This window comes from Apostichopus japonicus, chromosome 20, assembly GCF_037975245.1.
Source record: "Apostichopus japonicus isolate 1M-3 chromosome 20, ASM3797524v1, whole genome shotgun sequence".
Lineage (NCBI taxonomy): Eukaryota > Metazoa > Echinodermata > Holothuroidea > Aspidochirotida > Stichopodidae > Apostichopus > Apostichopus japonicus.
Window position 1 is genome coordinate 18,671,193 of NC_092580.1, and position 13,805 is coordinate 18,684,997.

Here is a 13,805-nt window from a genome sequence, read left to right on the forward strand (position 1 = left end):
CAACCAATAGTGGGGCGTATTGATACGCCCCTCAGAACTGTATTGTAAGCCACTAAATGTTGTTACTTCTTGGTGCTAAATGACACTCCAATCAGTAGCGGGGCGTTTTGGTACGCCCCTTAGAACTGTATTGTAAGCCACTAAATGTTGGTACTTCTTGGAACTAAATGACACTCCAACCATTAGCGGGGCGTATTGGTACGCCCCTTAGAACTGTATTGCAAGCCACTAAATTTTGTTACTTCTTGGTGCTAAATGACACTCCAACCAGAAGCGGGGCGTATTGGTACGCCCCTTAATGGTGTTACTTCTTTGTGCTAAATGACACTCCAACCAGTAGCGGGGCGTATTGGTACGCCCCTTAGAACTGTATTGCAAGCCACTAAACTTTGTAACTTCTTGTTGCTAAATGACACTCCAACCAGTAGTGGGGCGTATTGGTACGCCCCTCAGAACTGTATTGCAAGACACTAAATGTTGTTACTTCTTGGTGCTAAATGACACTCCAACCAGTAGCGGGGCGTATTGGTACGCCCCTCAGAACTGTATTGTAAGCCATTAATGGTGTTTCTTCTTGGTGCTAAATGACACTCCCTTGCAGTTGTGGGGTGTATTTGTTTCACTGATTCACTTTTGTACAGGGACAAGAGGTATTTTTCTTCCTTTTAATTCATGTAAGAAATTAACGTACTAAATTTCAGTTTATGGTCATGTAGATAAAATATAACATGAAATACATAAGTTGGTACAAACAAAGAATCATTTTCTCATTGTGTTATTTTTTGTCTCAAATTTATGTATCTGCAGTATGATTACAATGCATTTGCCTTTTTAACTCCCATTTTGAAGGTTTAAAGACAATGACAGTCATAGCGTAGATTTTTCCCTTATATATACCATATTTTTATACCCGGATGCAAACGTCATTAAAAGCAATATCATTTCTGGTAAATTTATCAATGTTGAACAGAAAGTTTTTTTTTTCTTGGATAAAAGTCAGGTTTAAATAGTTCCTAGAAACCCTAAATGTTTCCTAGCCTCTTCGTCGATGTTAATTCAGCAGTCCAAGAAATGTTGGCTCTAATAAAACTATGACAAAATATAGTTGTGCTGGGGGTTAATTTGCCAGGTGGGCTGGATGTTACGTCAAGGCCCATATGCTTTCATTCTTCTCCATACTCATATCAAAGTATTGAGAAATTTCGAATAATATTCTTCGCCTTCTTTTTACCGTGGCATAGCATCTGTTTTAAGGTTATATATATACAACCATTGTCTGTGTTGATTTATCTTTTGGCGGAACTCGTCCCTGCTTTTAATTGGAACTTTGGAAGCATTTTCAGCTAGTTCACGTATAGATGTAGAAATCAATTCGAGAATCATCATCATTACTAAAATGCTAGTACTGATATGCTGCAAAGACACGTCTACGCTAATAATATTCGATTGTCCTCGAACCATGCATGTGATAGCATGTTTACACCGAATTTCAAGTTGTGAGACTATAATACTAGACCGACATGCAGTATACACGGCCTTAACCAAGACAAGCAGTACCGGAATTTAAGACTACTTTACCGTTTATTAATTTGATGCAATTTCTGTATTAGATTATTTAAGAGACATTGTCTGCATCCACGTACGTTAACTTTTCAAAGAAGTAGGATTGATTTCCGCATGGTATTGCATGTAGTCGTCATGTACCGGCATGTTTTTTTGGCAATGGAATCAATCTACCTGCACGTTCTGACTTTTTATTTCAGATTCATATCACAAACGCATCTGACTGCAAGGTTAGCCTATATTCAGTTTTACCATATATATATATATATATATATATATATATATATATATATATATATATATATATATATATATATAGATATATATATATATATATATATATATATATATATATATATATATATATATATAGATACACACAGCTCATCCTATCATTCAAAGTTGGCAAGATAACCACACGGGTATGTACAAAAGCTGTTTCTCATTGTTATCATGATATTAAATACCGCGCGACATGTAACGTCGACATTTAAAAGGAAGTGATGTAAAACCGTGTTCACACGCTGTTATGAATAACTGTAGCACATGTGGCTTGTGATGGTTGAGTACTGTGCCCAGCGAAACGAGTCGCTTTTTCTTCTAAATAATTGACTCCCAGTGGGTAGGTAATTTCGGCCGTCTGCTTGCCATGGCGACAAACGCGCAGGTAAGTGCGCCTCCATATCTCGCGGAATTCTTTGTTGCCGACGCAGAAGAGAAGGAAAATCACGAAGCCTTTAAGGGACAGAGTTAAGCTGAACAATACATCGAATATGCTGACCCCTTCGTATCCATTTATCTCAAAATACGCCAAGCTCATAAAGCCGAAGCCCCAAGACATTCCCAGTAGGGTCCAAATAGCGATAGAGTTCATAACCCTGAACCCTGCAACTCGCCAAGAAGTTTTCGAAGATCCCATTTCCTTTGAGCAAACCAAACGTTGGAAGATTCTGACGTTACAGACACCATTGAAGAGGAACATCAGAAATATGACTGGGACGAAACCATACCTCAGAGGTGGACCCCTATCCAAGAAACAACTGTAATAAAATATAATAATAACAATGATAATAATAATAAAAATGATTTCTTGAAATGACATAATCAAATCTTCACCCTGTCGAAGCAGATGTAGAATCATTTATAACACATATTCTATTTTGAGAGTTTCATCATCCTATCCTATCCCTCATATCTTTGCTTATTTTATTGATTTTTTTTTTAAAACTTACTATGATTCGGCGATGTAATCGTCCTTCCAAATTGCAAGCGACGCTACAACTATAATGAAAGGTGACCCTATAGGACAAAACGTTTGTAAGAAATTAATCAATTCAATCCATAACAAATGAAAACGCCATACGTGCTTGAAACAAAAGTCCTAAGACAATATATTAACGTCATAGTATATTATATTTTTTTCATAAATTGAACAATTAAGGCAGACAGTATTTGCAGATCTTGGTGATCAATTTATTACGGTATACTCACTATGATTCCTACTTTATCCGTTGTTTATGAACCATTTAAACAAACACATTTGTTTCTTTTACTTAAATGGTAATTTCGATTTTATTGCGTTTGGTTTTCCCCAATAAATTTTACAAGAACATACATATATCATGAACTTATTTCATTTCACACTCATTTTTTCTTGCAAAATTTCTGTCATCAGAGTATAGATTATTTTGTTGTAGGTTAGATAGTGTCACTGTATACTATATACAGTGTATACTACTTCTTAAAGGTGTCGTGACGCCAAAACAATATCTTAGTTTCTACTTTAAATTACAATCAAAACAAGTCCTTAACGTTGAAGATATTTACGTGTAATTTGGCTATATTAGCCTTGCTTCATTAGAAGGGTAAGGAAGTATTTATACAGTTGTCAACTCCAAAGAGGAAATATTCTTTCATTTCACCATGGCTACACGGTGATAACTTGGTTGGAAGTTAACTTGCCGACTTTTGTCTCTATGTCGGCACTCTCTCAACTCAAAGCCTCAACCCAAACTGTCATTTGTACGTGGGGAGGGGGTATAGTTGGGTGAAACGTTCCGAGTCGGGGAATATATAATGTCAGTATGTGAAGAATTAAACGCCTTCTTCGGGTCCACGAATACCTTCCAGCAAGAGTTATGACCCTATCTATATCGACTGAGAGATTTAGAACTCCCCCCCCAAAAAAAACACCTTTAAATCATGTGCACGTCACTGAATATACCCTCCTCTCTACCCTACATCATGCCCTCCATTTCCCGACGTCGTTTTTTCTTTAAAATGTTTCCTATGACCCCTGCATGTCGTTTGAGTTCTTTTTTTGTACAAGACAAAAATCGAAGCTTACCCCAAGCAAATATCCCTGCTTTACAGAGAAAATAAGATCCAGTTGTCTTGGATACCTTCACAAAGAGAAGATACATGTGCATAGCCTCCACACATGTCCAGGCCATTGAAGCTAACACTAGATACTGTATGACGGCAGCAGACGACAAACACACGATAGTTTCGACAAGTTTGTTCTTCATTTCTCTCCTTTCAATGCCATAACAGAAAGCCAAGTAAAATCCCAACAATGCAATAGAGAGGTTCAGCAAAATCTTTTGGGGTAGCTTTGTTCGCATTTTTCTGCAGGAGAAAAAAAGGGTGATAAAGAACGATAAATATCACAATGAGCTGACCTAAGTATCCAATTGATCTGATTTAAGAGAGTTTGGTTTTATACATGTTCCAATAACTTCAATGGTTGGATTCCGCTTCTTTTGCATGTAACTGGTCAACTCGACAAATTTCGGATTTTTGACGTCCCTTCAGGACCTCTGTGAACTTGACCGTCCCTAAGTCAGATCAGGTACTCGTGTATACCCAGCACATGCAGTTCCCTAAAGCCTGTACTTTACAGCGAAAGAACAACTGTGTTCTCTATTAATGATATACCTATAGGCAAGGGCGTAGGAACGGGGGGGGGGGGGCTGGGGGCGCCAGCCCCACCAGTGAAAAATGTGGAGGGGCGGAAGTATCATTCCGCACCCCCCCCCCCCCCGCTTCGCAAGTCAGAAAACCCCTTTTTCATTTCCAAATGAGAAAAAAATCTCATTTGGAGCACCAAATTGCATCTAAGGCCAGGTGAAAATACAAAATTAAGTTTACAAAATGGAGTGGGTATTGAAGTGTGCTATATTGCACCAAATTGCATTTGAGGCCACCTGGAAATGCAAAAAATTCCAAAGGGGAGGAGGACACCCCATCCCCTTACACCCTCCCACAGGCCGGCCATCAGTCTTCAGCCCCCCACCCAAAAGTACCTTCCTACACCACTGCCTATAGGTATATGACTCATTCATTGGCATGCAGTCTTCACATACCTCATTATTATGTAAAACAATATGGTTATGACAAGCGCTTTCCACAGTGTGGGGCGCCCCACAACCGACAGCAAACATCCAACCTGGGTGATGGAAGTCAGGAGTTTACTATGCGATTCGTGCTGTGGAAAAGATGAAAGAACAAGAATAGTGTAACATTTAATAAAAAACCTTCATGTTTAGTAAATATTGAGCAAAGTTAACAATTTATAAACATATGAAAAGAGTTCATGCATATGTGCAGATATCGACTGCTATACTGCCAGTCTGGAAACTAAAGGAACCGTAACACATTAAAGAACTATACATCCGCCCGAAACTTAATTAGCCCCTTAATGGACCTACGGAGGTGACAATTTGGCATGTTTTCAGTTGACATCATTATTTTTTAAATGTTTGGATGTTGAAGAAGGTGCAATGAACTATTGGTTATTTTTCGTCATCAAACTGTACCATTTGATTGCATGAAATTTAAATATCTTAAATTTCAATAAAAAGTGAGAAAAATGGATCAGATGAACAGCCGCATTCAAGGGAGTGAAATGATGTATGACATCAACAAATCCAAATCCAATCTAAAGAACATATCGCCGGAAGTGTTTTTTCATGGTGTTTTGCGTCAGAGGTAGTTATTGTTTTTATGTAAATGAGATGTAAAATAAACTTAAATTATGACTTTAGACGAACTTTTAGTTCTGGTATGTTATAGTCCAAGAAAACAGAATGAAACAGGAGTGCTATTTCATTTTCAAGTTAATCAGTTTCAAACATGATATATTTCTCGAATGCTCCTTTAAGGTTCAGGTGGTAATTAGGTCGGTTCTTCAGTGCAAGCTTCAATTTAAGAATAAATAGATTGTTTGATTAATTCTAATAACTCAGCTTAAACATTTTCTATGAGCAAGAGAGCAGCACTGAAAAGCATTTTTACACCATTTATCTTTGACACTTTTTGCAATTATGCAGCAATTATGCACTGGGGCGGTCTGCAAACTATGAGACGCGTATGGCAAGCCTTAAACTTATCGAGTTATTGCACATATGGCCTGCTATAGACGCGACCCAAAAATGGGTTACGGAAAATTTGACAACAGTTTTCGGAGCTTTTAACTTTCATATATGCTAAGCATCGAAAATAATAGTGAAATAGAAATACAACATGAAATAATAACAATGTTCTTCACGGTCTGCAATATACCATATCAATTTTGAGTAAAAAGGCATTCTTTAATCAACCATTTTATATGACTTTACTCACCACAAGCACACAGAGATTGGTAAGATGGTAGCAATTGCACTGAACCGAGTTAGACTTGACATAAGTCGTAAAGCATCCTTCTGATGACCAGCCACCATGTCCTTCATTCAGATCAAAGTCCCAATGATGCGAACATGTATACACTAATATTTTATTGCTGGTAACATTTTCGATTTCGAACACCTGCGAGGACGGTAAATAAGTAACAGTTATTAATGATTAGATTTCAATATGATCTTCCTACCCTACGACCCCTATTTCATAAAACAGTAATCCCCACATGCATCCTAGTCGTTCTCGCTCTACTAGCCCTTTAAATAACCTAATATGGACGCACACGCATTACATCAATACAAAATCACAGACCCGTACGCAAGATATACGCACCCTTTTCCAATTTCAAAATTTCATAATTTCCTGGGTAGACAAAGTTCTTTTGTGATGCCTGTAAGCACCATTCTTTATTCGAAAATATAGGCCCATGTGTTCGATAAAAAGCTCCACATCTTCACAGCACTCACTATCCGATAGAGTTCCTGAGCACGAGCGTTACGTTTATAGACATAATATGTTTCTATACTTAATTGGTGTCAGACTTTTCTTTCTAATGATCTCAGTGATGGCTCTATCCTTTTACATCAAGTATTTTTTTAGACATAGTTGCGTTGGAGATAAAAGTTTAGTTCATTGAAACGACCAGCTGGAATATTAAGGTCCTGTTATACGAAGATTGACTAATTTATTCCAATATTCAATCGAAACAAATAAATATATAAATATATATATATATATATAAATATATATATATATATATACATATTTATGTATTTATATATTTATACACATATATATCTATGGTTTTATTGAGGCTTTACTTACTTGTTCAATAGGAAAGGTGAACTGTATTGGAGAGGTTGTCGGCAAATCTTTGACTTCTCGTCCTTCAACATTGATTCCAAAAATGTTACTTGCGAGTTCTTTTTCTTCCTCTTTTTTGGTAAAGTTATTTTCAAATGAAACTGAGGTAAAATATTCGATGACTGTCACAAATAATTCACTAGAATCAAAGTCAGCTAAAGGAAGCAAAGACGAAAAAATACAGAACCACAATTAGAAAAAACCTGAATCTGTTTATTTATATGTTTTACTCTATTTTATAAAATGGATCTGCTTGTCTTAGGACATCCAAGAAGATTCGAAGCCCGCCTAATTGAGGTCTTTTTTGAGTTGTGAATTGATACATCAATTCCAATCTATAACCTTTCTTGCAATGTAGATGTAGTAGATTTTGAGATGTTGGTAGGAATTGTGGGGGACATTGAAGTGCTGAGCTACCGGACATCCCGAGATATATATACATACAATACATAAAATATATACATACAATATATACAACAATCATTATGGAAATTTGTAGCCAAATGACCGAAATTGGACACTTTTCAACGAAAACACTCTAATATTATGTGTTCAGATCCAAACACATGCTTTGCCTTCACTTTAATAACACTTCCTAAGGCTAAACACTAGCGCTGTTTAGAAATTAAACACAGTATCGTGTATAATGGAACCATGTTGAGGGGCTTAACCAATTTGCTCAAACAGTGTGTTTAGCAATTAAACATACAATTATTATGCAAGTACATATCTTCCAATTAATACTGGACCAACCCGTGACATTTATTTTAGAGCGATATATATGATCTTTTGGTAAAACTGCTGTAACTATGGTGGCTTTTTAAGTCATCGGTTACTCTCTAAATTAATGAATTATTAGAAAATATATCTAATATTGTCGTGAAAATGATCATACTTACAATCAATCAGTGCTGCTTTGCTCAAGAAATCTGACGGGAAAGACATCTTCATCTCTCTAACATCTTCTTCCACTTCCTCCTCGTCGCCATAGAGATTAAATCTTTCATCAGAATCAGAAATCCTGAAAGAGTTGATATTTAAATTATCTGTAGAGATGTTCACGTCCATTCCGCTCCTCTGTACATTTGTGATCTGCCTTTCCAGAAACTCCACAAACTTTTGATTGTCATTGGAGGACGACGCCACTCGCTCGTTGTTCTGCACATCGAGGGCGCTAATTACATGGTCTACTACAGTTACCACGTTTTGCGTCACCTGAGTTTAATAAAAACAAGACAAATGACATTAATGATAAACAAACGTGTCGCATTTTGTTTCATGAAAAGTTGGTAAGTAACGAGTAACAAACTTAAATGAATGTTTCACAGTAGTAAATGAGCAAGGTGTCCTTTACCTTTTAAGTTCATGTGGTTGGATAGAAATCAGGATCGGTCGGGGCAGTTTTGTGATATTTGTTCATGTTTGGTACTGTTTAGATATACCCTTACCGCTCTCTCCTATACATCATACATTGTATTGTGTGCATTGCATAAAGTATATGTTATAGTATCGTGTATATTAAATATCATAATAGTAAATATTTTTTGTTATCATTCTTATGTTTTTTCAGTATATGAGCTAACAATGCCGGCTGATAACAGGTCATAAACATAACATATCATATACATTCTCAGCATGTATTGTAGCTGTAACATTGTAAATGATGCAGATAGAGTGTAATAATTTCTTAATTGTACTATACCTCGTACGTGGTGTCCTTTATTTGGGTAATACTGTCAAGGGCTTCCTCCAGGTCTAACAAGAGAGATCCGTTTCCGCTGGTTATATTGACCAATACCTCGGAAGTTTCTAAGACGTTGTTAGGTGTGACATCCAATATCGTGAACTTCAAGGAAATAATTGGGATCATATAACAACATTATAATCTCGTGATCGCCTACCGTGCTAAATAAGTCAATCCCTATGTCAACAAACATTGCAAAACAATTTAAAAAAAATGTGGACAGTGTCGTAGAACGCCACAAACTTAAAAATAACTTTAGTAAGAACCCTATCCTATATAAATAACAATAGGCTGACCATCTGAAGACCAGCAAAGAAACCATGGATCACCAAACAGATGATTGGATTGATGGATCAGCGAAAGAGATGGAAGAGTATAAACACAGAGGCAGGGCACAAAGAGTACAGACGGCTGAACAACAAGCTTCGAAGGGAGACGGATCGGGCGAGAGAACGGTGGCTAACAAAACAGTGTGAAGAAATTGACAACTTAGATCAATCAGGACGAATGGACATCATGTACAAGAAAGTACAACAACTAACTTCAAACAAAGGAAACTATAATAATACCCAGGCATTGGAAGATAAACATGGAAGGATGCTAACTGAAGCTGAGCCAATTAAAGCAAGGTGGATAGAATACATAGAAGATCTGTATGGAAAGTCTGAAAAACCAAATGAGCTCCCCTTGGAGGAAGAACAACACATACAAAATGATGACATCGGACCGGACCTATTGGAAAGCGAGTTAAGAGCGGCGATAACCAGACTGAAAGGAGGAAAAGCGGAAGGAGAAGATGGCATCCCCGCCGAATTCATAGCAGCCTTAGACAAGGGAGCACAGAGAGAATTTTTCAACATCTGTATGGATATTTACCAAGGCGGTAAATGGCCTGATGATTTCTGCAGAAGCATTCTCGTGCCATTGCAGAAGAAGAAGAATACAACTAAGTGTGAAGAACATCGAACTATCAGTCTAATATCCCATGCATCAAAAGTTCTCCTACATGTGCTCACAACCAGACTGGAGAAACATGCCAACGAATGGATAGGAAGAGATCAATTTGGATTTAGAAAAGGCTGTGGAACTAGGGAGGCGATTGGAGGTATGAGAGTACTAAGTGAGCGCGGCATAGAATTCAATCAAGATGTGTTTGTCTGTTTTGTGGACTTCGAGAAGGCCTTTGACCGGGTAAACTGGAGCAAGTTAATGGATATTCTAAAGAAGATTGGTATAGACTGGAGGGACAGAAAGCTCATCGCCGAGTTGTACATGAAACAGACAGCGGTAGTAAGAACTACCATGGGCAAAACAAAATCAGCCACAATAGGGAGAGGAGTGAGACAAGGATGTCTTATGTCTCCAGTCCTTTTTAACATCTACGCAGAAGCCATGATAATTGACGCACTTGATGAAATTCAAGAAGGAATACAAGTTGGAGGACAATGGATAAAGTCGGTACGTTTTGCAGATGACCAGGCAATGTTAGCAAGCACGGAGGATGGACTTCAACGAATGATGGAGAATACCAACAGAGTTGTCAACCAGTATGGGATGAGGATTAACATTAAGAAAACGAAAGTCATGAAGATTGGAAGGGAACACATAGAGATAGAGGGGAAGGAACTTGAACAGGTCAGACACTTCAAATATCTTGGTAGTCTACTGGCGGAAGATGGATATTGTGAAACCGAAATCAGAGCAAGAGTGGCAATGGCCAAGGAAACTTTCAAACTACACAACTCTCTTTTTACTGCTAGTCTTGAGTTACAATTAAAGAAGATACTAATGAAATGTTTTGTGTGGAGTGTATTCCTGTATGGCTCAGAAACCTGGACACTAAGGAAAGAGGACAGAAAAAGAATAGACGCATTGGAGATGTGGCTATGGAGAAAGTCTGAGAACATAAAGTGGTCAGACAGGGTCACAAATGAGGAAGTTCTACAGAGGGTTGGTGAGGTCCGCAGGCTGGGAGAAACTATTAAGCTGAGAACGAAAAGGTGGATTGGGCACATCTTGAGACATGACGGACTACTGAAAGATGTGCTTGAAGGAAGAATGAACGGGAAGCGACCAAGAGGGAGAAAGAGAATAATGTTGATGGATGATATCAGAGATGGCAGAAATTATTTCACTATGAAGAGGAATGCAGAAGAGCGGTTATTATGATTTTGTGTTTGGTGAGGGACCTGCCTTAAGGCAGATCACCATTAGAGAGAGAGACCATCTGAAGACGAAGTCACCGTCACATATTTCAAAATATACGTAACTGTTGCTTTAAAAAGTAAATAAAAAATCATTTCTATTTGAAATTTATTCTGTTGGTTCAATACGGTCATTCTATACATGATCTCTACGTCAAAATACTATCAGCATCTTTCCTTTACAAGGACTGAACAATATTATATTTTTGTAAGATTCGGAGAAACAAACAATTTACCATAATCACCCCAGTACAAAAAAAAAAGAAAAAAAAGAAAACACTTCCTGTAGTGCAATTATCCTGCCAATGAACACCTTGTCTATTATATATACTTTTAACTTCTCTGTCATGCAAATCACTTTTTTTCCTATGCCATCGTTTCACTCTGAAAAATGTTTCACTGTTCTTCTAAGGTATTGCTCACTCCCTCCGTAATTACACGCAAAAACCATACGACAACATTTCAAAGGCAACATCCAGTGACAGGTGAATGTAGTGTTCGTCTACTTAAGCAGACCTAACTGACCACGAGGACCCAGGTCAATTGTGGGCCCCGATGAAATATTGGGACATAATATTCTCATTTTAATAATATACAACATAAAATATGAAGACTTCAAGAAGGGAACCCGTCGGCATATTTCTCCTATACCTGTCTCTCGACGTCACGGAACATAAAGTATTTTTGCGATAAGAGTAAAGCCTATGGGGTATATTATGGCTTCAATATGCGTTCGTCTTCTCGTGAAATTAAAAATTGTTAAATTAATGAGGAATTCAAAGACACCTTTATGAAGTAAAAGTAGGTAAGGGGGAGGGGAGGGAGGATAAGGGCAAATGTGCAAAGTGGAACAAAATTATTCCAATTGACGTCTTTGACAATAAGAAGTTTCAAACATTTAAGTGATTAAATTCCTTGCATTAGAGGAGTATAATGTTCACACCGTTTAAGCAAATTTTGTCTTACTACATCAGTATTATAATACATTCCACCCGATAGTGTCACTTTCTCTGTTTTAATAGTATGCACATAATTTTGCCTTAAAGCCATCCACATTGCGTCATGCACGACAGTAGGTTCTTTAAACTTAACGTACCGAATGTTGTATTACATAAGTTGTGGTGCAGCTTGACCGGCACTTCTAGTGCGGTGACTATGTATGACGCTGTTAATAGTAAAGAAGTCATGAAAGGCTGCAGGAAGTAAGCCATTCCAAGCCTTGTAAAAGAATGTGGCTACATTCAGCCTAACAATATCGCTAAATTTTAATAAGTTGAGCAATTTGAAAAGTGAGCTGGTGTGTTCACGATATTCAGAATGAGTTACATGACGAATGACTTTCTTTTGTAGGATTTCAAGAGGGTGAAGATAAACATTATGGGTGCCAGACCAAATTATAGAGCAATATGAAAAATTGGGGGAAACTAATGTTTGGTAAAGCATTCTAAGAATATTCTGAGGAAAATAGTGTTTCAACTTAGAAATGATACCAACATTTTTCGCCACAGTGTTTGCAATATTAGATATATGTTCACACGAAGTAAGTTTACTATCAATATATACTCCGAGAAACTTAATACTATGTACATGCTTGATAGGCTTACCATCCATTAAAATGTCTTTTTTCCAAGAAAAAGATTTACTTTTATTGAAAACAATGTAGCTGGTTTTATCAAGATTAAGTGAAAGCTTATTAGTTGCAAACCAGTCGTAAAATTGATTCAACTCGATGGATACTATGTCATGTAAAGTATTCAAATTATTGGATTCGAAAAAATATACTAGTGTCATCTGCAAATAAAATAGTTTGTGCAATATTAGAGATATGACAGATGTCATTGATATATATATAATGAAAAGAAGTGGTCCTAATATTGAACCTTGAGGAACACCACAGCGGATTTCAGCATAGTCAGACATGATGGTGTTCTTATACGAAGTATACTGTAAACGTTTCGATAAGTAGCTGTCCATCCAGTTAAGGGTTGGTCCTCTAATACCGTAGAATGATAACTTGTTTAGGAGAATACGATGGTCAATGGTATCAAATACTTTTGATAGGTCTAAGAATATTCCAATACATGTTTTCTTCTTATCAAGGCTATCGTATAATTTATCAATGGCATCTTCCAGGGTAAGCTCAGTTGAGTGATCAGGGCGGGATCTATATTGTTCCTTGCAAAGTATGTCATTAGCATCGAGAAAATTTATAATTCTGTTGGACATGTGACGTTCGAGAATTTTAGAAAAGCAAGAATAGAAAATAGAGAAAAAGCAAGAATTAGAATAGAGATTGGTCGGTAGTTCTCGTAGATATTGGATTCTCCTTTCTTAAAAATGGGTAAGACCTTAGCAATCTTCAGCTTGTCTGGGAATACCCAAGTGGTGAACGATATGTTACAGATATGAGTAAGAGGGGTGACAATGAAAGGTAATACCTGCTTAACAATATCTGGCTTGAAATCATCATACCCAGCTGCCTTCTTTGGCTTTAAGCAATGATTCGCTACACGTAAAAGTTCCTCCTCGCTGACAGGGTAGGTGAACATAGAGTTTCGCGTAATATTATTACTATATATGGGGTTGTTTGATTTTGCAGTATGATTGATTTTGCTGGCAAGTGAGGGTCCAAAGTTAATGAAGACATCGTTAAAGCCGTTTGCAATTTCTTGATCGTCGCTGGTTTCGTGATCGCCGTCTTTGAAAACAGATGGGTACGATGATTTCTTATGGTCTCTCTTAAGAACCTCATT

At 37.2% G+C, this 13,805-nt stretch overlaps 1 protein-coding gene across 2 annotated transcripts in view; it reads right to left on the bottom strand.

Annotated features, from left to right (window-relative positions):
- Positions 1 to 13,805, bottom strand: part of LOC139961923 (adhesion G-protein coupled receptor G4-like) — a 68,246-nt gene that overhangs the window by 53,174 nt on the left and 1,267 nt on the right. The window contains exons 2-9 of one of the 2 annotated variants that reach the window (XM_071961619.1): positions 8,807 to 8,950; positions 8,004 to 8,319; positions 7,066 to 7,259; positions 6,187 to 6,369; positions 4,929 to 5,050; positions 3,911 to 4,191; positions 2,796 to 2,862; positions 1,923 to 2,603 (exon numbers count right to left, since the gene is read on the bottom strand). In XM_071961619.1, the coding sequence (XP_071817720.1) occupies positions 2,081 to 2,603; positions 2,796 to 2,862; positions 3,911 to 4,191; positions 4,929 to 5,050; positions 6,187 to 6,369; positions 7,066 to 7,259; positions 8,004 to 8,319; positions 8,807 to 8,950 (1,830 nt within the window). In that variant the 3' untranslated portion in view covers positions 1,923 to 2,080. Of the gene's footprint in view, positions 1 to 1,922; positions 2,604 to 2,795; positions 2,863 to 3,910; positions 4,192 to 4,928; positions 5,051 to 6,186; positions 6,370 to 7,065; positions 7,260 to 8,003; positions 8,320 to 8,806; positions 8,951 to 13,805 lie in introns of those variants that run through there. The other variant, XM_071961620.1, reaches the window with a different exon arrangement.